Raw genomic sequence first — 25044 nt, 5'->3', positions numbered from 1 at the left:
TTATAGCACTAGAATTAAATAATAAGGGAAGGATTCTGGATCAGCATCATGATGAAAACTTGTGGCCGTAGTATATACAATATTCTGGAGAAGGTATAAAATGTCACCGTATGTGTGTGTGTGTGTGTGTGTTTTATGTGTATGGATTTTTTAAATTATTACTCATCATATATTACTGTCTATTAAAGTCCTGTAGTAATTTGTCCATCAGCCTTTGGAAGGTGGCCGGTGCCCCATGTAGGCCAAATGGCATCATCGTGAACTGGAACAGGCCGGCAGGTGTCCTGAAGGCGGTGTACGGTCGAGAAGACTCCTCCAGTGGCACTTGCCAGTAACCTTTGCAAAGATCCAAGGTGGTGATGTACCTGGCCGCTCCGATCTTCTCCAGCAAATCCTCGGTTCAAGGCATGGGGTAGGCATCAAACTCTGAAATGGAATTAAGCTTCCGGAAATCAATGCAGATGCGTAGGGAGCCATCTTTGAAGATGATGACCACCGGGCTACACCACTCTGAGCAGGACGGCTCTATCACCCCAAGCTCCAGCATCTTCTCCACCTCCTGTCGCAGTTCATCCACTAGGTGTTGTGGAACCCGGTATGGACGTTGGCGGATGGGATGTCCATCCTTTAGGCGTATCACATGTTCGACAAGGGTGGTCCTGCCGGGGTTAACTGAACACAGAGATGGAGTCTCCCAAAGGACTTGGAATAGCTCAGCAGCCTGCTGTGGGGTAAGATGAGTCAGCACCAGAGACATCGGATCGGCTCCCTGCTCGGGTTCTGTCTTCCCTTCTCTTGGCACTTGTCTTGCCATCAGAGCTTTTGCAGGGGCCTGGTGGGCACGCTCTTCCCATTCTTTCAGGAGATTCACATGGTAAGTCTGCTTCGGTTTCCTCTTTTCAGGATGATGAATCTCATAGGTCACTGGCCCCATTCTGCGAAGAACTGTGTATGGCCCTTGCCATTTCGCCAGAAGTTTACTGTTGGCTGACGGGAGAAGTAACAACACCTTTTGACCAGGTTGAAATTCACGTTGCCGGGCCTGTTGGTCATACCTGGTCTTCTGGCTTCGTTGAGCGTCTCGCAGGTTGACCTCTCCATGGTATCTCCCCAACCGATCTATCATTTCCAGCACAAATTGCACCACTCCTTTATCATTTGGAGCAGAAGCAGGAGACTCCCAACCCTTCCGGAGGAGATCCAATGGCCCCTGCACATCCCAACCATAGAGTAGCTCGAATGGTGAGAAACCAGTGGAAGCTTGGGGAACTTCTCTGTACGCAAACAGCAGGAAGGGTAGCCACTGGTCCCAGTCTTTCCCAGTGTCTGACACAAACTTCTGCAGCATCCTCTTCAGAGTTTGGTTGAACCTCTCCACTAACCCATCTGTCTGTGTATGGTAGGGTGACGTCCTGATGGCAGAGATGCCTAGCTGGTTGTGGAAGAGCTGCATCAACCTAGAGGTAAAGTTAGTCCCTTGGTCGGTCAAAATCTCATCTGGTATCCCCACCCGGGAGAACAGCTGTACCAGTGCACGCAGAACATTGGGTGCCATGAGCGCACGCAGGGGGAACGCTTCTGGGAAACGAGTCGCATAATCACACACCACCAAAATGTACTGATGACCCCGACTACTTTTTACCAGAGGACCCACAATGTCCATAGCTATCCTACGGAAGGGGGTGGAGATGACCGGAAGTGGCTGTGGCAGGGCCCTGTCTGACTTGCGAGCTGGACAAGTTTTCTGGCAGGTAGGGCATGTACGGCAATATTTTTGTATGTCTGTATACATTGATGGCCAAAAGAAACGTGAGCTAACTCACATATAGTTTTTTTGGCGACCCAGATGACCTGCCCATGGGAGGGTATGTGCTAATTGCATAATGAGGGGTCTACAACTAGAAGGTATCACAAGCCGTTGGTGGTCACCGTCAACTGCATACAAAACATTTTTGTCAACAATGAACTTCTCTTTCCCTCCCCATTTCCCAGTTCCCCCTTCAGTCACATTAGCAAAGAAAACTTTCAACGTTTCATCCTCCCTTTGCAACAAAGTGATATTTTCTGGTACATCCCATTTCATGCTCTTAGTGTCCGGCCCCTTTGACCATAGCTGCTTCTCAATGCGGAGTTGGCGGCGGGATTTTCTTGGCCCATTAGTGCCACCCTCGCACAGACTACTGTCAAAGTCTGGCAAGGGTTGGCATCCAGCCTTCATTTGGGCTCTAGTGACCACTGGGCCAGACACGTTTAATTTAGCATTCCCCTTATCCCCCACATCAGTCTCTGTCCACTGTTCTTCTTTTTCTTGCAGCAAGTCCATGAGTACAGGCAAGTCCATCCCCAGAATAACCTCTACAGGCAAGTTCTGTACCACCCCTGTACAGAACACAACAGGTATGGCTGTTCATTAATATGTTCAAGATGGCGCTGGAGTGACGGCAGCCTTTCCAAGTAGCTCTGCAACACCGCACCTTTTTGTTAACTTTAACTTTTTAGACTAGGCTTTTCAAACTTTTTTTCACCTTCCTCTACTTATACCTCTTAGATATAGCGATACAAGATGGATAATGCACTTTTTAAAACTTCTGGAACCAGTTCCTTCATCTATTCGAGAGCGGAGCTGCTGGCACTAAAAACAAAGGGACAGACCGGCATGCGACACAACATCCCGGCCGAGCTAAAGAGGAGCTACAGAGGCTGCAAAGCTGGAGCGAGGAGAGCGGATCACCGGAGGCGATTCAAACCATCAATCCCGACAGTGATCATGGGCAACGTGAACTCGTTACAGAATAAGATTGACGAACTGTGCGCTCTGAACAACCACAGACTATACCGTGAGTGCAGCTTGTTTATCTTCACGGAGACGTGGCTAACCGAGCTAACGCCGCAGGCTAACGTAGACCTATGCGGTTTCACACCCGTGAGAGCCGATAGGGACACGCAGGCCACACTCAAAAAAATAAAACATTAGATTTACTTAAAAAAGTTATGTCAAGTGGTTCCACACAACTGCTTTAAGTAACTTTTAAGAAATGTTGTTACTTAGTTTGAACTCAATACTGTTAAGTTAGATTTACGTAAGTGTATTGGCTAAATGTAACTTAATTGCAATGCTTAGCTGATACTTATCTTTGTTGCTTTAAGCCTACATAACTTGTTTAGGCAATATCTTTGTAATACTGTTACTTAGCTGGTACATAACTTTTCTGCTTTAGAAGGACATAACCTGGTTAGGTAGTATCTTTGTAAAACTGTTATGTAGCTGCTACATAACTTTGTTACTTTTGAATTATATAAAATTGTTAAGTAATTTCTATTCAATACAATTACAAATAAATCATTTACACTGGTTACTTCCATACAAAATAGCAAAGTTTCTTAAAAGTTACTTAAAGCAGTTATGTGGAACCACTTGACATAACATTTTTAAGTAAATCTTAGGGAGATCTTTTAGGAAGAAATGAAGACAGCACCCAAATTATCAAACACAATCCTGCCTTTAATAAGCACATTCAGTGCATATAAAATACTTTTTTCCAAGCACAACAGCTTAACACAAAGTGCAATCAATGCAACTTGTTACAAATTCCAAGTGAATATTTTGTGCAGAAAATGTAGATCAGTATAAAGTGCTAACCAACTTGTCGTCAAACTAAAATGATTAAAAAAAAATGATCCAACAAAGTCCTGTCTTTACTAAGCACATTCAGTGCATATTAAATACTTGTTGACAGACCGAAAAGACTGTAGAGCCGTAGCTTAACACAAAGTGCAATCAATGCAGACAACTTGTTACAACTTTAACTAAATACTTTGTGAATAAAACAATATTTTACTTCAAAGATCAGTGAAGTGCTAACCAACTTGTCTTTCAACTGGTCCAGAAAGCATCCAAATTATCAAAAAAAATCCTACATTTTACAGGACGTTTCAGGAATTATTTTCAAACACTGATAAGCATGAAAGAGCAAACTAAACTCATTTAAAACAGTGAAAATTGGCTGTTTTGTTCAAAAACTGTACTGTAAAACAGTGCTACTCAGTTTTTCAAGTTATGGTTACATCCCAAGTTGCAGACAGCTGCCAAATGTCACATTCTTTGAAATATCAAATCACAGCGGCCTAACCGCTAGAACTTTTTAAAATGTCTGTCATTTTCTGTATGTTGTCAAGTAGCAGTAGAAGAAGTGCAACACCAATTTTTTAAGTAACAGTATTTTGCTAAAATGCAAATGAACATTATTGTTCTCTAAAACTGGTGAATGTTCCCAAGAAACAGTACTGACAATGAAAAAAAGTGTTTATGAACAACTTAACTATACCTGAACGTAAAGCATTCAAACTAAGTTAAGCAATAAGGGCCTCCCGCCTCCTCCTCTTTATTCAAGGAGTTTGTTTCTGAGCACTTGAACTTTGTTTGATAGCTTCTTAGCATCAAGTCCCATCAGTACTTTCTGAAAAAACTCAAAAGTGTACCTGAGGTTGGATGGGTAGCTCATGTTTAAAGTGTAGATCAGGCCGAACAACAACACAACAGCAGTGGCAACATCAGGAAGATCTCTGAGCACAGCGACACCCTCAATTATGATACCAATGTCTTCTGCCGGGTCAAGGTCACGCTCTCCTTCTGGTTTGATGACGTAGATGCCAATGAGCGTCTTCTCCATTTCACTTTCGGCCTCATGGAAGTCCACATCCTAAAAAAATTAATAAGTAAATAAACATAATAATACAAGTTGCAGGGTTTCATATCAATTAAAGGGATATTCCACCCAAAGTGGAAATTTGTCTATTACCATAAATTGCCAAGAGTTAGATAAGTGAGAAAAAAGCATTTTGTAACCAGCACAGTACATTTCTGATCTTATACCCATTGTTCCTGGTGAGCTCAATAATCATGTCGACTGCAAATGAAAAGTAAAAAGTAACACGACGGATTTGCAGGAGGAGGAGATTTAGACTTGGGCCTACATTACGGTTACGCCAAAGCACCCTGTAACCCGCCATGGCATAGCACTTGGATACAACAACAGTGGTTGAAAAAGCCTCTGGTTTCCATAAATAAACACATATTCGAATATCCATGCACCATGCAGCGGCGGCTTACAGTGTTGTATGTGGTAACCATAATGTATTCCCAAGTCTAAATCTACTCCTCCAAATCCTTCAAGTTACTTATTACTTTTCATTTAAAGTCGACATGATTATTGAGCTCACCAGGAATAATTCGTACCATTAAAGAGTCATTTGCAACCAAAATGCTTATAGTTCCCATTCACTCCATTTTTTAAATGCTAGGCAAAAGCAAATAGACTGCTGCCGGATCAGGAGAATTATTGCACTGGTTACAAAATTATTTTTTCTCACTTATCTTACTCTGGGTAATATGGTAATAGACCAATTTTCACTTTGGGGTGGAATATCCCTTTAAGCTGCAAAACAGTAGACAGCTCAGAGCGAGATGAGAGGTGTTGGTCCATCATCTAGATTACACGGCAGAACAACAAAGCAGAAAGACAGTACACTCAGCCCACATTACACCCCAACTGTAATGGCAAGGGTCACTCCCGCATAAGCTTGTGCTTTTATATCTCCAATAATGTTCTAATTTTAACTTTTTGTTATAATCTAATGAATGTGTGTGAGGAAAAATTACCGTCAGTTAAATTTTTATTACTGGAAATTGTTTCTATTTGATTACTTGCCTGATATTCTTTGATCAAGCTGTTCGGATCTTCATTGAGGTAGACTGCAAGTCCTTTCAGCGTACACACTCTTCTCATTGCAACTGTGTCGTTCTGTAAAACATAAAAGCAAATTTTACTTAGCTAAACTTTAAAGACATTTTCAGTTAACTTCAGCAAAATAAATGTATATAATGCTTTGAGAAAAAAAGTCCATGACACACTACAGAAGAACAACAAAATTTAAAATAAAAAAAATTAAGGAAAGAAGGAACATTATCATTTGAAAAAATGTGACGAGCAAAAAAAGGTAACCACAGGATCCCAAAAAAAACAGAAACCCGACCAAAAACAGCAGCATGAAGAATCCAGTGAGGAAGAGGATGAACAAGAGGTCACACCAAAGCCAGCCTGAACAGAGGATTTTTTTTTAAAAGTAAACCACTGAGTCCACTGATCTAAGGCTTAGGAGGAGAGTTCCAGAGTTTGGGGGCCACAGCAGCAATGATCTGTCACTTTTGGTCTTTAGACTGTTGTGCACTACCAGGCTTTGATCACTGGACCTCAGGGACCTGCTGGGGGTGTTGGGACTGAGAAGATCTCCATTGTATGATGGTGCTTGTCCATGTAAGGCCCTAAGGACCAGAACCAGGATCTTGAAATGAACCTTGAAGTTGACCAGCAGCCAGTGACGCTGGAAGAGAAGCGGGGTGACGTGGATGTGTTTGGAGGACTTGAACAGGAGGTTTTGCAAGGACAAATGAAAAAACAGTTGTAGTACTAAGCTCAGAGACCTCCCTTTATCCCGTCTTGGTTTGAAAGGTGCCTGATGGCAGTTTATTCTAGCTTCAGCTTTTCTACTGTAAATGCCAAAATTCTCCCCAGGGAGCCGCGGCAAATCCCGTTTTGGAAACGCTACTGTCCTGTAAAAACAGCTTTTAATTCTGGCAATTTTTTTTTATAAAGTATCCAAATCAACTTAAAACTTTATTACTGTGACAACACTATCATGAAAAGGGCAAAGAATAAACAATCCCATAATACCAACATTAAACTTTACCTTACAATAGAAGGAGACAACAAAATCATATGTATTAAAAGAGGGAATGAAGCATTGAAAAAAATTAATTCCAAACCTCATCAATTGCAGCCATGATTTCTGTGATCTTGCGTCCAGATGTTCCTCCCTTGTTTCTGAAGACTTTGGTCAGTTTGGTTGTGTTGTTGTCCAGCTGTGCCATAAATGTGGATGTTAGCGGGATCGTAGTGATGCGCTGGAATTCAGCATTTATCTGTAAAATAAACAAATGTTTAGCGTGATGGGTTTAAAATATTGCATGTGGAGTGCATTTGCAGATCAACTGATTCAGTTACCTCACGTGGAGAAAAAAAGAGCTGGCCATCGGCTTTTAAAGTCAGCTACGAAGGGCATGTCCTGAAGAATTTCTTGCCTCCGGTGAGGAAAGGTTTGGGCCATTTTTGCTTTGATGGTTTCATTGTTGTTCTTCTTCTTGAACTCTGAAAGCAGCACCAACCTTTCTTCTTCCTGACTCTCTCGGGTTTCTCCAGCTGGATAATCAGGGCAGAAATTCACCTCTGCTCTCCTGGGTTTCTTGACTTGGTTGGGATGCACATTACTGTTCCCTCTTCTTTTGAGAGAATTGATGACCAACTCACTACACCCTAAGTTCTTCAGTTTTCCACGATAGTTTGACATTTTATACTTCAAACTGATCTTCCATGCAGAAAATCCAGTTTCTGAACCCTTCTCTTTCAAGCATGGATGCTTTACAACCAAAGCTTGGCAAACATCACTAAGATTGCTGTCTGAAGGGTAAGCTTTGTACTTCATAATTTCTGAAGACAAGCTCTCTAAAATGTCAGACTTGAGCTTTGGTTTTAGGGTTAAAAGTGTTCCATTGGCTTGGAATTCCTGGTTGCCTTTTGTCAATTGCAGCTCTACATCGAAGCTAAACTCAGGTATGCGAAAGTCCAGTGGCCAGGCTTCTGATCGCAGCGTGGAGTTTGCTGAGCTCGAGGAGCTTGATGACCTGGATTCTGGCGATGACAGTATATCTGTGTCATAATCAGGGTTGTGGCCAGAGAAGGGGCTACCCAAGTTAAATGAGGACACACTGCTTTCATTACTACCAGTGGATGTTTCTGGAACACCTGTTTTAATCACTTTTATTTTGTCCATGTCTTTTAGATCAAATGTGGATGTCATGTTAAGGAACTGATTAAAATCTGTGTCCATGTACTGCAATCTGAACTGTTCAGAAACTCCGCACTGATTTTCAATCTCCGCTTTGAGCTCGTTAACATTCTTTGGTATCCCCAAAGGAAGGGTTAACTTGAGTGCGTTGTTCTCCCCCAGGATTATCAGAAGCTTTGTTGGGGCTGTCATTTCTGATGTCCCAATCTCCAACTATTACTCTAAAAAATAAGTGCAAGAACATGAGCAGGTGGTTCCCAAACTTCAGTACATGTTACATTTTTTTAGTGGTATTCAGAATTTTGCAGCACAATTTTTTTTCTAGTATTTTTACAAGGCTTGAAACATATCCGAGTAGATTTAAGTTCTGGTCCAACTATTTTTAAGAACCAAACTTTGAGAAGAACTGCTATACAGCACAAAAATTAAATCGGCAACATGGACATTAAAATTACCTGAACAGTGTATGTATCTCTTTAATGTAACCATGCGAGAAGCTCCGACTTGGTAGTCACAAAGTGGATAACAATCCACCAGATCCTCATGTGCAACAAGAGAAATTTCCTTTGGAGATGGGTCAATTTTGAAGGATCCATAGTGTTCAGTGTACCACGAGCTCAGTTTTTTTACTATAAACACCAACGAATCTGCCAAAATACACATCTGCAGGATTTCAGCAAACTCTGGCAGACCCCCCAGTGATCCATGTACTATTAACATGCCCTTCCTGTAGTAGATGCCTGCAACAGACACACTCTGGGCAAGGCTAACTACAGCTGTGTCAGGGTACTTTTCAGCAAGACAATGTGCAATTTCACGTTTGAGAAGTTCTACTGGGACTGCCGAGACTCGTGAAACCTCAAAAGTGGCTTTGCTACAGCCTGATGAATGCATGTAATGGCCAATCATGAGCTGGTGTTTGGTTGACAAAGACAGGGTAATGTTTTTGAAGCAGTTTGTGTGTCTAGCAACTTTTTTAAAAAATGTGTGCTTTGCCTCGAATCTGATTGTCCATAATAAGGCAAGTGGACCAAAATGGCGAATTATTGAGGGATAATGAGCCAGAAAGTGATGTTTTGGCAATGGTCTTCTATCTGGGCATACTTCTTTGTACCTTTGATGGTGGTCTAAAATCTTACTCTCCAGGTATGCAACTGAGTCACTGTTATGAACAGGACACACAACAAGCTCAACAATATCCTTCAAATCTAGTAGAAGTTCCCAAGCTGGTTCGTTTTCAGGTATGTGTTGTCCAATAATAAGTGGCAGACGTCTTAGTAAACACCAATTTTCATGTGCATTGCCACCAACAGTTTTTTTACTAAGAAAATTGTGAGGCAATTTCTGAGGGCGATTAGTCTGATCCCCTCCTTTGTAGGGAAATGACTGAACAAGTCTATTTAGATTTTCAAAAGTGATGTACTTCTTGCCTATTAGTATTCGAAGGCACTCAGCTATCTCAAAAGGCACAATACCTTCAAAAAGGTCATGTGCAAGATCAGGGGGGAATCCTGTAGTGACCTTGAAGAAAGACAGACTGTCTGCTAAGACACACGAGCTTTTCACACCACAACAAGCTACCCCTGTCTCACGTGCAGTTGCTATGTGTACACGATGGAGCTCCTCAGTTCTCAGAGAAAAGTCACTATTTGTAGCTTTTGATTCAATTTCTGAGCGTGTAGCAGTACAAAACCTGCAAAAGTAATCTCCAGAAAAACTTTCCACAAAACCGGCCAATCCATGAGCTCCGAGGCTGTCTGCCACTACATATTGGACAGTGCCTTTAAAGTTGACCCCTAAATTGTCAATGAACACTCCCTGCTGCTCTAAAATGACAAGGTCTTGCAAAAGTGGCTCAAATATTTTTGAATAGCCAAAGGTCCTAAGGTCCTCACTTTTGCACAAGAGAGCCAAATAAATAGAAGAGAGGGATGAATGACTACCTGGTGGCAAGTTACCTAAAATCCAGTAAACTGAGCAAAGTTTATGCTTTTTCCGTGATGTCCCCAATGGATTGCAAATTTCGAAATCATCAACATAAAGACAAATAGAGATTCTTAGTTCACCGCCTGAGAAAAACTCATTATTTTGAAAATGTAGACCATCTTTATATGATGTATACTTTTCCTTATTTACAAAAGGATTCTGATTGTGGCTAGTGACAAATTTGTTCAGTATGTTTTCTTGTTTAAATATCTGCTGTAATGATTTTAGAATAGGGATATACTGAAAGGTCCTCTTGCTTTGGGAGTCGAGAATGTATTCAATTGGATCAATTACTTCAAAATGTTTTCTGTAATACTGTCTGCGTTTGAAGGCAGTGGCAAGTGTGCCGTCCTTTTCTATGGCTTTTAACAAAGGGTTAAAAGAAACTGCCTTTGTCAGTTCTTCAATAACAGGCTGGTCTAGACAAAGGTTATGATTCTTGAGTATGTCTACAATTACTTGATTTGTCAAAGGCACTGATGCACAGCTTATCAGGTAGTGCAATTCTGAAAGCAACTCGTCAATTGCTATGCTGGGAACATGAAAATAGTTTTCCAACTTAAGTAAAAGAGATGCAAAATTAAGTTCTATTACATTTGCCAAATCTTCAGTCTCACTTGTAGTTGTATCGTGATCAATATTTGCACTTATGTCCTCTTCTACAATAGTGTCTGTACTGTCATCAGCTGATGTTTGGCCTACAATAGTGTTAGCAATACCGATTTTAAAGTCTTTTAAGGTATAAGGATTGTGTTTCCTATTTCGATGAGACTTGAATGTACCATAGATATTTGTTTTGAATGAACAACCCTCAAACATGCAATGCACAGTCTCGTTACATTTTAGATGGTTGTTAATGTGAGAAAAATACTCCTGCTCCGAAGCTATGTTGCAGCAGGAACACAAATGGCAGTTAAATGTTGCCAAACTCACAGACTTGTCTAGAGTTCTTTGGGTATGTGATCTGCTTAAGTGGCTATGTAGAGCATTCCATGTTTTGAAAACACAGACACAATCAGAATAGGCACATGGATACTGCTGTCTACTATGAACTAACCTGTAGTGTTTTAATAACAGAGCTCGTGATGACACCACTTTTTTGCACAATTTGCACTGCCACATCAACGTATCTGGGGGAGAAGCACAAAAGACATTTTCATTACACTGTCCCTGAAAAAACTAAATAATTTGCACATTGTTAATGTTTCATATTAATCAGTTTTATTTTTAATATTGTATGCTACAACAATGAATTTATTGATCTACATCATCACCACTGCATATTGTGTAAATGTGTGTGTAATCTGACATTAAAAGTCGAGTGAGAAATCCCATGGACATTGTACAACATTAATGCAGTTCATCTTACACCAGCTTACTAAATGCTTTCTGCAAGCTACATCAAAACGTAAGCTGAAATATTAGACAGAAAATACACCCTAACCTGTCTGCTAGCGAGGAGCGCTTCTCCACTGTTGTTGGCTAAAGTGCAACGCAGTCAGGCGTCCGAGTATAAACTTGGCGCGAAAGTGCGTGCCGGACCGAATGCGCTGCCTGTACCGACGCGTACCGACGCGTACCGACTCATACCGACGCTAGCGCTACACTACATTTGGGCTGAAAACAGAGCTTTGCTATTGCAATGGAGTCCCCTCCAAAATCATTTGGAAACTCACGTGCAGCAAGTCCACGTTAGCAAACCTTTACCGGGCAAAACCCTGCCTGTACTCTTTTCTTAGTAGCACTTGCGACATTAACTGACGTGTGAACATATATATGTAGACGGGCTTTACAAGAAAAATGACTTCTTACCTGATTTTTGGACAAAAATGCGGCTGAACCAGTCCACATGGCGAAGAAATAGCAAGCTTGAGAAAGAGGGTGGTGCGCATGCGCATTGGCCCTTATTTAGGCGGGCTCTGCACGCAGCAGTATGTGCAGAGGGACAAACCTGTGAATTTACTCAACAATGTTACGTTGACACAGTTCAATGACTTTGTGTAACAACAAAAAGTAACAACATTTCATTAAATTTGCACAAACACTTTAAGGATTTTTGCAAAATCGAGTTTATTAAGAACAAACAACAAAATCTACTTTAGTAAAAGCAGAGATAGGCTGAGTTCATTTTTTTGAGTGCAGCGGAAAAAGCAGAGGTGGGGGACTCATTGTCTACGTTAACAACAGATACTGTAACCCTGGACACGTCTCCGTTAAAGTTTCGGTATGCCGTCCGGACCTGGAGCTGCTAGCTGTTAGCTTGCGGCCATATTATCTACCTCGGGAGTTCAGTCATGTGATCTGTGTGTGTGTTTACATCCCTCCGAGGGCCGACGCAACAGCTGCCTGTGAGAAAATACACACAGTCACAGCAAGACTTCAGACACAAAACCCCGAGGCTTTCATTATTATATCTGGAGACTTTAACCATGCCACACTGGACTCTACTCTGGCTGCTTTTCACCAGTTTGTGAATTGTCCCACAAGAAGCAACAGGACAATTGACCTACTGTATGCTAATGTGAGAGATGCATACAGAGCCACCCCCCTCCCCCCACTAGGGAAGTCAGACCACAACCTGGTTTACCTACAGCCACAATACACACCCCTCGTCCAAAGGCAGCCGGTCACAACACGCTCCATCCGGAGATGGACCCCAGGAAAGGAGGATGCTCTGAGGGACTGTTATGACACCACAGACTGGGATGTGCTCCTGAGCCCACATGGTGAGGACATAGAGGGGGCGACACACTGTCTTACAGACTACCTCAACTTTTGTGTGGACACGGTCGCCCCTGCTAAGACGGTACGGTGTTATCCTAATAACAAACCGTGGGTAACACAGGAAGTCAAAGCTGTCCTCAACATGAAGAAGAAGGCTTTCAGGAGCAAAGTGAAGGAGGAGATGAAGGCAGCACAGCGGGAGGTGAAACGCTGCCTGAGGGAAGCAAAGGACACCTACAGGAGGAAGGTGGAGCAGAAGTTGGAGAGGAACAATATGAGGGAGGTCTGGAATGGTGTGAAAACCATCACAGGCCACAACACCAAGAAAAGCACAGTGGGGGGGACTGTGGAGAAGGCAAACGAACTCAACAACTTCTTCAACAGGTTTGACCAGCCCACAACCCCCCCACCCTCACCTTCACTACAGAGTCCAATCCCCACTCTCCTACCTCCCTCGCTTCCCCCCCTTCCTGACACCATGACACCCCCCTCCTCCAATCCCTCTCTCAGCAGCAAGACATCTCCCCCCCTCCCCTCTTCCCAAACATCTCCCAGTGTCACAGTGGATCAGGTCAGGAGACAACTGAGGAAGCTTCGCCCCAGAAAGGCAGCAGGCCCAGACAAGGTGTGTCCTAGGATGCTAAAGGCGTGTGCTGCTGAACTTGGGGAGCCGCTACAACGAGTCTTCAACCTCAGTCTGCGACTGGGGAGAGTGCCCGCCCTATGGAAGACATCCTGCATCGTCCCGGTCCCCAAAAAGAACCGGCCCAATGAGCTGAATGACTTCCGACCGGTGGCACTGACGTCACATCTTATGAAGACTCTAGAGCGGCTCTTCCTCAACCTCCTCCGACCACAGGTACAACATGCCCAGGACCCACTACAGTTTGCATACAAGGCGGGTGTCGGAGTGGAGGATGCCATCCTGTACCTCCTACACAGAGCCCACTCACACCTGGATGGGGGAAAAGGCACGGTCAGGATCCTGTTTCTTGACTTTTCCAGTGCCTTTAATACCATCCGGCCCTGTATGCTTCAAGAAAAACTGAACAGGATGGAGGTGGACCCCTGCCTGGTGGCTTGGATCTCCAACTACCTCACCGACAGACCACAGTACGTCAGGCTGAAGGACATCACGTCTGACACAGTGGTCAGCAGCACAGGAGCACCACAGGGAACTGTGCTGTCCCCTCTTCTCTTCACCCTGTACACCTCTGACTTCTGCTACAACTCTGAATTATGCCACATTCAGAAGTTTGCAGACGACACAGCCATCATGGGGTGTATCTGGGATGATCAGGAAGAGGAGTACAGAAGTCTGGTGAGGAACTTTGTCGCATGGAGTCACACAAACCACCTGCAACTCAACACCTCAAAGACTAAGGAACTGGTTGTGGACTTCGGGAGGTCTAGAGCAGGTCCACTGCCGGTTCAGATAGAGGGGGAGGAGGTGGAGGTGGTCAACAAGTACAAGTACCTCGGGCTGTGGGTGGACAATAAACTGGACTGGTCATGCAACACAGAGTACCTGTATAAAAAAGCCCAAAGCCGACTGTACTTCCTCAGGAGGCTGAGGTCTTTTAACATCTGCAGGAAGCTCCTGAGGATGTTTTACCAGTCGGTGGTTGCTGGAGTACTTTTCTATGCTGTGGTGTGCTGGGGGAGCAGCACAGCAAAAAAGGACTCATCCAGGCTGGAGAAACTGATCAGGAGGGCTAGCTCTGTGGTCGGCATGAAGCTGGACACTCTGGTGACAGTGGCAGAGAAAAGGACATTAAAGAAACTGATGGACATTATGGACAATGCTGGGCATCCTCTGCACACGGCCATTAACAACCAGAAGAGTCTGTTCAGTGACAGGTTGCTTCTCCCAAAGACAAGAACTAACAGACTTAAAAACTCCTTTGTCCCACACGCCATCAGACTGTTTAACTCCTCTCTGGAGGGGAGAGGGAGGGGAAACAGGAGGACAAAGGAGGGAACAACTAAGCTGTAGTGCCTCTTCACCTCACTGTGCAATACCTTTTGTGCAATACTTTTGTAAATAGTCAACGGTGCAATAGACTCAATACTTGAAATGTGCAATTCACTTGTATTTTTATTTTTATTCCTATTTATTCTATTTATCCCCTTCGTATATTTTATTTATATTGTCTCTGTATTTATATATATGTGTGTGTGTATAACTCTGTAACTTCTGTCGGTGCTGTGCTTTTTTGGAAATCGAATTTCCCAGAGGAACCCACCCGAGGGATTAATAAAGTTCTATCTTATCTTATCTTATCTTAATAGTCACTGTTACCTCCACTTTTGGGTATGGATGTTTATCGCCATGCACACATAAAACTTCTTCCTGTCTGCTATAGTCCACACTGTTCACTGGTACCAAACTATGCTTAATTAAAGACATAAAACTACCAGTGTCCAGCAAAGCAGTAGCCTGCAGACCATTGACCTTTACTTTTTTATAGCGTTGCACATCCACTGGCTGGATCCTTGTGGGCTCCCTCTCCAGCCGGGGTGCATAGCAGGCACCAGTGACTTTAGCCTTCCGGATAGGGCATACCGAGGCTTTATGACCTGGCTGCTGGCAATAATAACAAAGAAAGTCCTTACCCGCTCCTCGTAAGTTTGATGCCTTGGGGTTTTCTGATGGCTCTTGGTTGCTCTCCCTTTTCAGAAGACCCGATGATGGGAGTGGTGGTCGCTGTGGCATCCCAGATGAGCGTGCAGGTGGTGCTCCTTTACGCACATTGAAGTACTGTGACACCAGCTTAGCAGCGGTCAGTCCATCTGCTGGCTCATGCTCCCTCACCCAGGTCCTCACCTCCCCTGGAAGTACCCGGATTAACTGCTCCAAGATGATAGCTTCTCCCATCTCTTCTTTAGTATGCTGCTCTGGTCGGATCCAGCGCCGATAGAGGCCCTTCAGGCGATAATAGGTCTCAGTGGGGCTCTCACCAGGTGGAACTGTATTGGACCGGAACCTCTGCCGATACGTCTCAGGGGAAATGTCAAATTTGGTTAGCAACGCCGCTTTTAAATCTTCATAACGATGGGCTCTTTCTTCATCCATTGCAGTGTAGGCCTCCAACGCCTTCCCCAATAGCAGTGGAACCAGACGACAGGCCCATTCACTCTCTGGCCATCTCCAGGTTTTGGCAACTCGCTCAAAACGCAACAAATAGTTCTCAATGTCTTCCCCCATCTGATAGGGTGGAATTTTTGGCCCAGCAGATCGCATCCACTCTGAGACTGACTGGTCGAGGCTGTTGGTCACTGCTTGTGACTGACGAGAGGGAACCTCCTCTGGGGGATCCCGGTATCCTCTTTGACGTGCAGGTGTAGGCAGTACCATTCTGAGGCTGCTTGCTGTTGTGGTGCTTGGCGTGGCCATTGCTGCTGTGGTGCTTGCTCCGGCTGGTGCTTGGGCTGGACTTTGCTGACCAGCAAAATCTGAATGCAGCTGAGCGTTGGGAGGGGAAACAGTCCTCAGCCCCCTGAGTTCTGCCAAAAAACCTCCTGTCTCCTTTGCTGTCCCGCCAGGAAGTCCCTCATCATCGCAATCAGCTCTCCATTTGGGTTACGTGCTGAGGTCGAAGCTGTAGGCAATTCTGGACCAATCCTGCCGGAAACCTCCTCCTCCTCCTCTGCTGAAGAAGATGACGCCGGCACTGTGTCCCATGCCAGCTCCTCTGCTGTCTTCTCCACTGGAAGCTCATGCTGCTGGGACCGCAGCCCTGTGCGCTTAACTGGGAGGCGCGTTTTCCTCTTCCGACTAGCAATCCCACTTCTGACACCATATGTCGCGGGGTCCTCTCCTAAACTTCTCCCGAACAAATGCAGGCGTAGTCAGGAAGCATTCAGTGTGGATAATTTATTCTGCCGGCCTCCCAGGTGCACAAAAGATTATTTACAAAGAAAATAGGAAACTAACTTAAGTCAACACAAAACAAACATCTATATACAAAACACAGTCTGCATGTTACCCTCTCTGTAACATCTCACTGAAAGAACCCAGGTAGGCCCTGACAGCCTTCTTTTATACCCCATGGCCCCTCCCACTAGGCATAATAGTCATTTCTTTATTATTTCTTTTACCAAACAGCCTTTCCCCCTCAGCTTATTTCCAGCTGTATTCCTACAATACATATATGTATATACAGACATTTATGGCCAATTCCAGGCAGCCTACAGTATTTCACAACAACAAAAAAACAAACAAAAAAAATAATGCAGTTCGCGTGACCTTTCAAGCGTGCGCGAACCCACTATTTGAACCCGAGAACACCATACCATCGGCTTGCATAACCCCCGTACAATCGGCGATCACAGCGAGTCTCCGCGACCGGCTTTATTAAAGGTAAGTGGGAAAATATGTTGGCCACCTTCTGCGCTGCTCAAAATATACCTCTCACCCCTTTTTGTTTATCTGCCCGGTCGACGAAAAGATGCGCAGTAATTGTAGAAACTAATGGTGGTGGTGCATGTATGCGCCCAGATCAGCTGTCTGCGGCCCGGGACGGTGTAACTCCGTCACAACAGGTAACAATAACGCCTGTACCAGTTGTTGCATAGCAGAGGTGCTCAAGTATAAAAACAATAATAAACACAATGCTTTGGTTCTATAACATTTTTCTATCATTACTTTATTTTGGATTAGGTGCATGAGCTTTTAAGTATGGATAATTAAATAATAGATTAATGAAACACCAGAGTGTGCCCTGTTCTGAGATGTACAGCAAGTGGAGAGTGACAGATGAGATGAGGAGATGGAAGAGTGACTCACAGGCAGAGCCGAGTTCATTTCCCACAGTTTTGTTGTTTAATGCTTCCGAGCGCTGTCACCAATCTTTGCATTTTATTATTATGTCATAACACTTCTTTAATCAGCTACCATCTCTGCTGTGGACTTTTTACTGTCTACAGTCTCAAAGCAACACAGACCTCCATCACTATCTGCAGCAGGAGCAGCAGCAACCCCTCAACAGCAACAGTGTTGTTGTTATTCAGCCTGGTTCCATGTGCCCCTTTTGAACTTTGAGCACCCGTCCCTTCCAGCATCTCTGCACGGCCCTGCTCAGAATCATTCATCTGTTTTAGGTTGACATTTTATATGTTTTGTAGAATAACAGGACAAACTGTGAGACTGGAAAGACCTGAGTTTCATGCTCTGTTTTGTGACGTAGTGTGCAATGCTCAGCAGTATTATCATTTTAACTGGTTCTGTGCGCGATCTGAAGACACTAAGTGTTTGTGAGAGAACATAAAACTGTTTTGATGCATTTGTGAGGTTTTACCTGATGAGTTTTAAGTTTTGTGATTGTAGCTTGAAAATTAAATTTAATGTTTAGAGTTATGAGAAAGAAGGTGGAAGCATTAAAGTGATGTATCTTAACAGTTGTAAAATGTAAATGACCAAATTGGATTATTGGAATATAGTTTTATTGTGTTTCGTTGTTTTTTTATGTAAAAATATTAAATATTAAAATATTAATATGTTATGAAATTATGATTTAAAGAATTCATATCGTTGAGTTTGTTTGTTTCAGAGTCAGAGAGCCGTGTCTCTCTACAGTCAGAGGTTTTTGTACGGCGGCTCAATGAGTTTGTATCACTGTGGTACACGTTCGGTGGAGGAACCAGACTGCAAGTTGGAAGTAAGTCAGCCATAGAGCTTTTTTTTTTTTTATGTAATTTTCTTTTCTTTAATTTCATTTAATATGAAAGGCTAGGAAACTTTTTGTGTAACTGATTAATTATTTTATTCATAAATTTTGTCCTAAGAAACAAAGTCAGCTTTGGAAATGAATATTCAGACACTCAGGACAATTTCCAATGAAAATCTGGGATGTTTCATATTATTCATTATTATTTCTAGTTCTGATGGTAAAGTTGTATTTTGAGGGCTTGTAGGTTTAGTTCAGTCACACAGAGAGCCGTGTCTCTCTACAGTCAGAGGTTTTTGTACGGCGCCTCAATGAGTTTGTATCACTGTGGTGGACTTTTGGTGGAGGAACCAGACTGCAAGTTGGAAGTAAGTCAGACTTAGAGCTTTTTTTTTAAATGTAATTTTCTTTTCTTTTCTTTAATTTCATTTAATATGAAAGGTTAGGAAACTTTTTGTGTAACTGATTACATATTTTATTCATAAATTTTGTCCTAAGAAACAAAGTCAGCTTTGGAAATGATTATTCAGACACTCAGGACAATTTCCACTGAAAAAAGTTAAACTGCACAGAGTGAAGATAAAGATCTCTGGTGTTCTTATTGTATCATATCATTTAAAACAATGTAAGCAATAAAAAAAACACATGAGGTAAGTAGTGGTATTGAGTTTCTTATCCAGAACAAGCTGTTTATTACGAAGAACTGATGATGTTGAAGCTTAACATCTTTTAAAATTGTTGACACATCTCTGTTTTGTTTTGTTGTTTTTTTATTTCCAGTGTAGTTTGAACATATTTCAGCTCAAACTGTGTGATGATTCTCTCTGTGCTGATATGCATGAGAGGTTTCTTAAAGGGAAGTGAAACAATGTGTGAGTGAATGACTGGTGGAGCAGAAAAAACACCTGACAGAAACTTCTTAACGGAGAAATTCAAATTGTGGTTCGTGCCCTCTAAGCTGATTGGTGTTTCCTAGGTGATGCCCGCCCCGCCCTGAAGGTGCTGGGTCCCTCCAGTGAGGAGCTGAAACAGGGGAAGGCTACAGTCATGTGTGTGGCCAACAAGGGCTTCCCCTCAGACTGGAGTCTGTCCTGGAAGGTGGATGGCAGTGGCAGCATCAGCTGGGAGGAGAGCAGGAGCCCCGTGGTGCAGGAGAACGACGGCCTCTACAGCTGGAGCAGCACCCTGAGGCTCCCTGCAGACCACTGGATGAAGGTGGGCTCTGTGACCTGTGAGGCCACCCAGGGCTCCCACACTGTGGCCTCAGAGCCACTGATGAGAGACCAGTGTCCCCAGTCCTGACCTGACTAACTGTGACTTTCATGCTGGTCTTACTTTCAGTCTGCACTCTGTAGCTTTAAAAAAAAAAAATACAATTTCTTCTCTCATTTTTCATTGCTTTGTTTAAAGTTTAAAGTTTCTTTAAAGTTTTAAAGAATAAAAAAATATCTACAATAAATAAGAATCGAGTCTTTGTCTTACTTTTGTGGTGATGTCAATATTAAACTCTAAATAATGATTTCCAGGGTTCTAATTGGAAGCCAGTGTGCTATCTGTAGTCAATATGAGTCAGTAGAATTAAGCCACTTTCAATACATGAAGTAAAGCAAAGTTTATGTTAAAGAGTAAGTGCGAAGGGGAATTGAGAGACACTGCCATTACTAAGCAGGATATTAAAGACATTACATATATGCAAATTCATTGCATGCTGTGTAATGAAATGTTTCAGCATGTTGCAGTTTGTTGTATGAAACACTGACTGCACAGGTGGAGCAGAAAAGTGCTGTATAAGAATGAGTCTATTCTCGTGATCAGTGTTGGGGCAGGTATTTTAAGAAGTCATTTAATATACAGAGTTTTTTTGTTAAAAGTATTCAGTACGTTATTTTGGTGTTTTTGTTTCTGTAAAATCACCTGAAACACAACATGTCATAACTGTCATTGAACAATATGAACTTGTAGGCTACAGTCTCTCACACCAACATAAATCCCTATCCTAATGACGACACACATATTTTCTTTCTCTTGGCATTTAGGTATATGAATACCTGTCAAGGGTCCTTGACATACAGGTCTCCGACTCGGAGGACAAAAATTAATGTCCTGTGTCTTAGGAGGGCAGGATTGCTTTGCTTTTTCTTTATACGATGCTTCGCAGTATTAGTTTTGCCTAACAACCTGTTTTTGACTCCTAAATTGTCATTAATGCAACCGCTCTACATAACAGTCAGTGTAACTGATTATAAATCTTTTATTCATGAACCTACACATTACGCTTTATTTACTAGTTGTATGTATTTTAACAAGAGCAAGAGGTGGACCACACGTTTGAAGAGCTGCTGGTCTTTATAACTGGGGCTGACTTACTTCCACCACTGGGGTCCTGCAACATAGACTTTTATGATCAGGAGTTGCATACGAGGATCAATTTAAAGATCTTATGAACACTGCATTAAAAGGATTCCTGGGATTTGGAAAGCTGTAGCTGCATTTACATGAACTGATGCTGGAAAGCTGTGGTTAAAACCTGTGGCCTTTTGGGAGGAAGTTGTGTTATTCTAAGTGTTCTTAAATGGGATTGCTCCTGGGCTTCTTCAAAATTGTACATTTTAAAAGTGTTTAGTATAAAAGTTTTTTGTTCTTACAAATGTGACTGTATATAGTTATATTTATAGTCCCGTTGAGACAGGTGGGGTATGCATGCAACAAGCCATGCACCAAAAAGTGATGCTCAGAAAATGCTTCAAGTATTGGAAGGAAAATAACAATTCATCTACAAATGTTCTTTTGAAAGGTTGTTGTGCAGTCATGTTTAAGTATTCGGTTATAATATACTGCATAGTTTCTTGTTGCTGCGTTGTGTTTGTGTTGTTGTTTTAAATGTGCAATAGCTGCCTAACAAACTTTGAACTGAAAGACGCTGACTTTTGTAAAATAAAAGTATTGTAATGTCAGTTCTCATGGTGTCTCTTTACCAATTAAAGTTGAGGCTCACCTGTTACTGCCAAATACCGGTGTTGGGATCCACTGACGAGGGCTGTTCAGTACACAGGTATGTGCTTAAGTCGAGGTAAACGGTTCAATAAATTTACCTTCATCTGTTCTCAAACTGAGAGCTCAAGATTCCATCTCAACTCAATTTGTTCAACTGCTTTCAGGAACAAAGCAGTTTTAACTCCTAAGTTTAAAGTCAGAGTTGGTTAACTCTGAGATTGGCAGCTGACCTTTGACTATAACCTGTTTAAATATTAATAACTCAATTTGAGGAATGTGAACATGTGTCAGTGCTATTATTAGAACACATACTAATATACACAGAGGGTAACGAGGGAATACACCACAGAAGGCAGACACAGCTGAACCTCATCAGACATGACGAATACACTCACACAGAACGCAGAATCCAAATAAAACAGGGAACCAGAGAATAGCTCTGAGACACGGGTTGACAGAACATAAGGAACAGAGGGACGAAGAGATGCGACTGGAAAACAGAAAATAAATGAAACGAATCATATTAATAATCAAAAACATGAATAGGAAGTCAACAGGTCTTTGGACCATGGCAGTGTTGAAGAGCAAAAAAGAGAAAATCTAAAAACCTGAGAAAGAAAAGATGGAAATTTGATCATTTGACTGATTTGGACTTAAAGTTTCTATTTGAAGTATTTGCTAAATTGTGCAGATAATTATGACTCACTGACTTTTGGTGACTTCATTTAGTGTCAGATTTTTTTTCTTACAGAAATATGATTTTTGATAATGATCGATATTTAGAAATTGAGATTTATTTGAGCTGGTATGAAGCAGAGGTCAAAGGTCATAAATGATTTGTTAAAAATAAATGATATATTTCCAACTTTCTTTTCCTTTAGCAACAATGACATTTTCACTGTGTGTGTGTGTGTGTGTGTGTGTGTGTGTGTGTGTGTGTGTGTGTGTGTGTGTGTGTGTGTGTGTGTCCTCAGTGAACTGTATCAGTCTCTGCAGTATCTTCCAGCTGCAGCAGTCACTTCAGTTTCTGTTCAGTCTGACTGAGGGAGGTTTTTGTACGACTGTTTTTCACTGTGTGAACACCCACTGACTGTTAGGATTGTGTTCACTCTGACAGTAATAAACTGCTGCATCTTCAGCCTGGACTCCACTGATGGTCAGAGTGAAGTCAGAGTTTGATCCACTGCCTGTAAAACGAGCTGGAATCCCTGAATCTCGAGTGTTAACAGAGTGAATGAGACGTTTGGGAACTCCTCCATCTTTCTGTTGGTACCAGGCTAAATAGTTGTTGTTATAAACATTCTGACTGGTCGTACACTTGATGCTCACAGTTCCTCCCACAGCAGAGCTCACTGCTCCAGGCTGAGTCACTGTGATCTGTCCTCTGGACTCTGAGGACACAGAGACAAAAACATAAAGCAGCTTCATGGTTTTGTGGGCTTCATTTCAGAGGGACAGATGTTGATAGAGGAGAGGAGTTTGATTCTCTGGACTTTACCTGTGAAGCAGCAGCAGAGGAGAGTCCAGATGAGGACGCAGATCAAAGTCATGTTTTTGATGAGGAGGATTTCTGTGGCTTCTGTTGTGATGAAGGACAGCTGTCAGTCATCCAGTGTTCAACTCTCAGGACTATAAACTCTCCCAGAGCACTGGAGCATGGTGCTGCTGATGCAAAGTGCCTCTATGGAAATCATCTGACTGACTTCAACAGGATTTCATCACAAGCAGTCATCACATTGTGAATTCACAGGTGTCATTTCGATCAGTCAACATGGTTTGAGAGTCATTTGTAAAATCATCTAAATGATATGATTCATATTTATTCAGAAAAGTATATTTTAACATCCCCTGGTCTAGTTTTGTTTTGGTTGCTGCGGCTCTAAGTCAGCACAGACTTGTATCAGTCAAATAATGCTGTTTAGTAATGGATCAATCAAATTAACATTTTACTGAAATTCAAAGTAAGTTCTCTAAATTTGGTCCTGTATTGGAGCAGATAACATGTGGACGTCTTTGCCACAAGGATACTCCTTTTTTTACTTATTTTTTTCAGAGGCTCAAAAATAACTGAGCAATTGAGGACGAATGAGGACAGAATTCATAGTTTAAGGGAAAAAACTCTACCACAGCTTAATTTTGAGTACTTTACACGTCATATTCATTAGTCTAAAATACTCTCTAAGGGGGAAATGGACTGGTTTTTCTATAGTGCTTTTCTGCTCATTCACCCATAAAGAAATACAAGAACAATTTGTATGCTTTTCCTACTGGAATGCTTTCTATACAACATTCAAACACATTTAGACTGAGATGGATGAATTGGATGGATGCTTCTGAGCTACAGTAGCCCCAGGTGGCTGTATCATAGTCTAAGTCTACTACCAAGAGATCAAGAGCCATCTTCATGAAAGGAAACTCTTACCAGTTACAAACTGCTGGTTACACTCAAGAACTGGAAGACTGGATAAGACTTTGCCAGAAAAACACAGAAAAATCAGGAACAGTTCCAAGATGAAGTTTTATCAGCATAATTAGAAAAGAAAATGATGAAGAAGGAAAACTGATCTGAAGCATATCACATCATCTGTCAAAGATGTTGGAGCCAATGTTACTCATTGGAGTAGTTGGAAAGTCATTGGACAGCACTTCACAGTGCAAATAGATAATGACCCAAAGAACACTGACAACCCAAGACTTTCTCAGGTGAAGAAATGGTCAAGTCACCTTTTTTTTGGTCTCCTATTATTAAATAGCCACAAGGCTCAAAATGTGGGTTTAGTGTCAGGGATACAGTTAATTTAAGATTTAAGCTAGGTGTTAGAGTTCAGGATTCATTTTTAAGGTTAGGGTAAGAGGCTGGGGAAAGCATTATGTCAACTAGATGTCCTCACTAAGGTATAAAAAGCATTTATTTGTGTGTGTGTGTGTGTGTGTGTGTGTGTGTGTGTGTGTGTGTGTGTGTGTGTGTGTGTGTGTGTGTGTGTGTGTGTGTGTGTGTGTGTGTGTGTGTGTCCTCAGTGAACTGTATCAGTCTCTGCAGTATCTTCCAGCTGCAGCAGTCACTTCAGTTTCTGTTCAGTCTGACTGAGGGAGGTTTTTGTACGACTGTTTTTCACTGTGTGAACACCCACAGACTGTTAGGATTGTGTTCACTCTGACAGTAATAAACTGCTGCATCTTCAGCCTGGACTCCACTGATGGTCAGAGTGAAGTCAGAGTTTGATCCACTGCCTGTAAAACGAGCTGGAATCCCTGAATATCGAGTGCTAGCAAGGTAAATGAGCAGTTTAGGAACTCCTCCATCTTTTTGTTGGTACCAGGCTAAATAGTTGTTGTTATAAACATCCTGACTGGTCCTACACTTGATGCTCACAGTTGCTCCCACAGCAGAGCTCACTGCTCCAGGCTGAGTCACTGTGATCTGTCCTCTGGACTCTGAGGACACAGAGACAAAAACATAAAGCAGCTTCATGGTTTTGTGGGCTTCATTTCAGAGGGACAGATGTTGATAGAGGAGAGGAGTTTGATTCTCTGGACTTTACCTGTGAAGCAGCAGCAGAGGAGAGTCCAGATGAGGACGCAGATCAAAGTCATGTTTTTGATGAGGAGGATTTCTGTGGCTTCTGTTGTGATGAAGGACAGCTGTCAGTCATCCAGTGTTCAACTCTCAGGACTATAAACTCTCCCAGAGCACTGGAGCATGGTGCTGCTGATGCAAAGTGCCTCTCTATGGAAATATTCACAGTGACTCCAGCATGACTTCATAAGC

The 25044-nt window shown here is 42.4% G+C and overlaps 1 protein-coding gene and 1 gene segment (V, D, J or C); one reads left to right on the top strand and one right to left on the bottom strand.

Annotated features, from left to right (window-relative positions):
- Nucleotides 1-3494: 3494 nt before the first annotated feature.
- On the bottom strand, nucleotides 3495-7773 carry LOC143414554 (uncharacterized). Its single transcript, XM_076879204.1, has 4 exons — nucleotides 7062-7773; nucleotides 6824-6979; nucleotides 5709-5801; nucleotides 3495-4700 (listed from the first exon to the last, which is right to left on the bottom strand). The coding sequence occupies exons 2-4, from the start codon at nucleotides 6926-6928 to the stop codon at nucleotides 4383-4385; spliced, it is 516 nt and encodes a 171-aa protein (XP_076735319.1). The 5' UTR covers nucleotides 6929-6979; nucleotides 7062-7773; the 3' UTR covers nucleotides 3495-4382.
- A 10359-nt stretch (nucleotides 7774-18132) lies between these two features.
- Nucleotides 18133-19746, top strand: LOC112430206 (Ig kappa-b4 chain C region-like). The segment is given in 2 exon segments: nucleotides 18133-18272; nucleotides 19258-19746. A coding segment is annotated over 1 exon segment (255 nt).
- The last annotated feature ends 5298 nt before the right edge of the window (nucleotides 19747-25044 follow it).

The sequence above is a fragment of the Maylandia zebra genome, linkage group LG22, assembly GCF_041146795.1.
Source record: "Maylandia zebra isolate NMK-2024a linkage group LG22, Mzebra_GT3a, whole genome shotgun sequence".
Taxonomy (NCBI): Eukaryota; Metazoa; Chordata; class Actinopteri; order Cichliformes; family Cichlidae; genus Maylandia; species Maylandia zebra.
The sequence above is the reverse complement of the archived record's forward strand: the minus strand, read 5'-3'. Positions and strand labels throughout refer to the sequence as shown.

Excerpts from the sequence above, each read along its gene's own strand:
- LOC143414554 (XM_076879204.1), bottom strand. The coding sequence starts at position 6,928 with ATGGCACAGCTGGACAACAACACAACCAAACTGACCAAAGTCTTCAGA. Across the intron at positions 5,802-6,823 it reads TCATGGCTGCAATTGATGAG|AACGACACAGTTGCAATGAG; the intron begins GTTTGGAATTAA and ends TATGTTTTACAG. Across the intron at positions 4,701-5,708 it reads GCTTGATCAAAGAATATCAG|GATGTGGACTTCCATGAGGC; the intron begins GCAAGTAATCAA and ends TAATTTTTTTAG.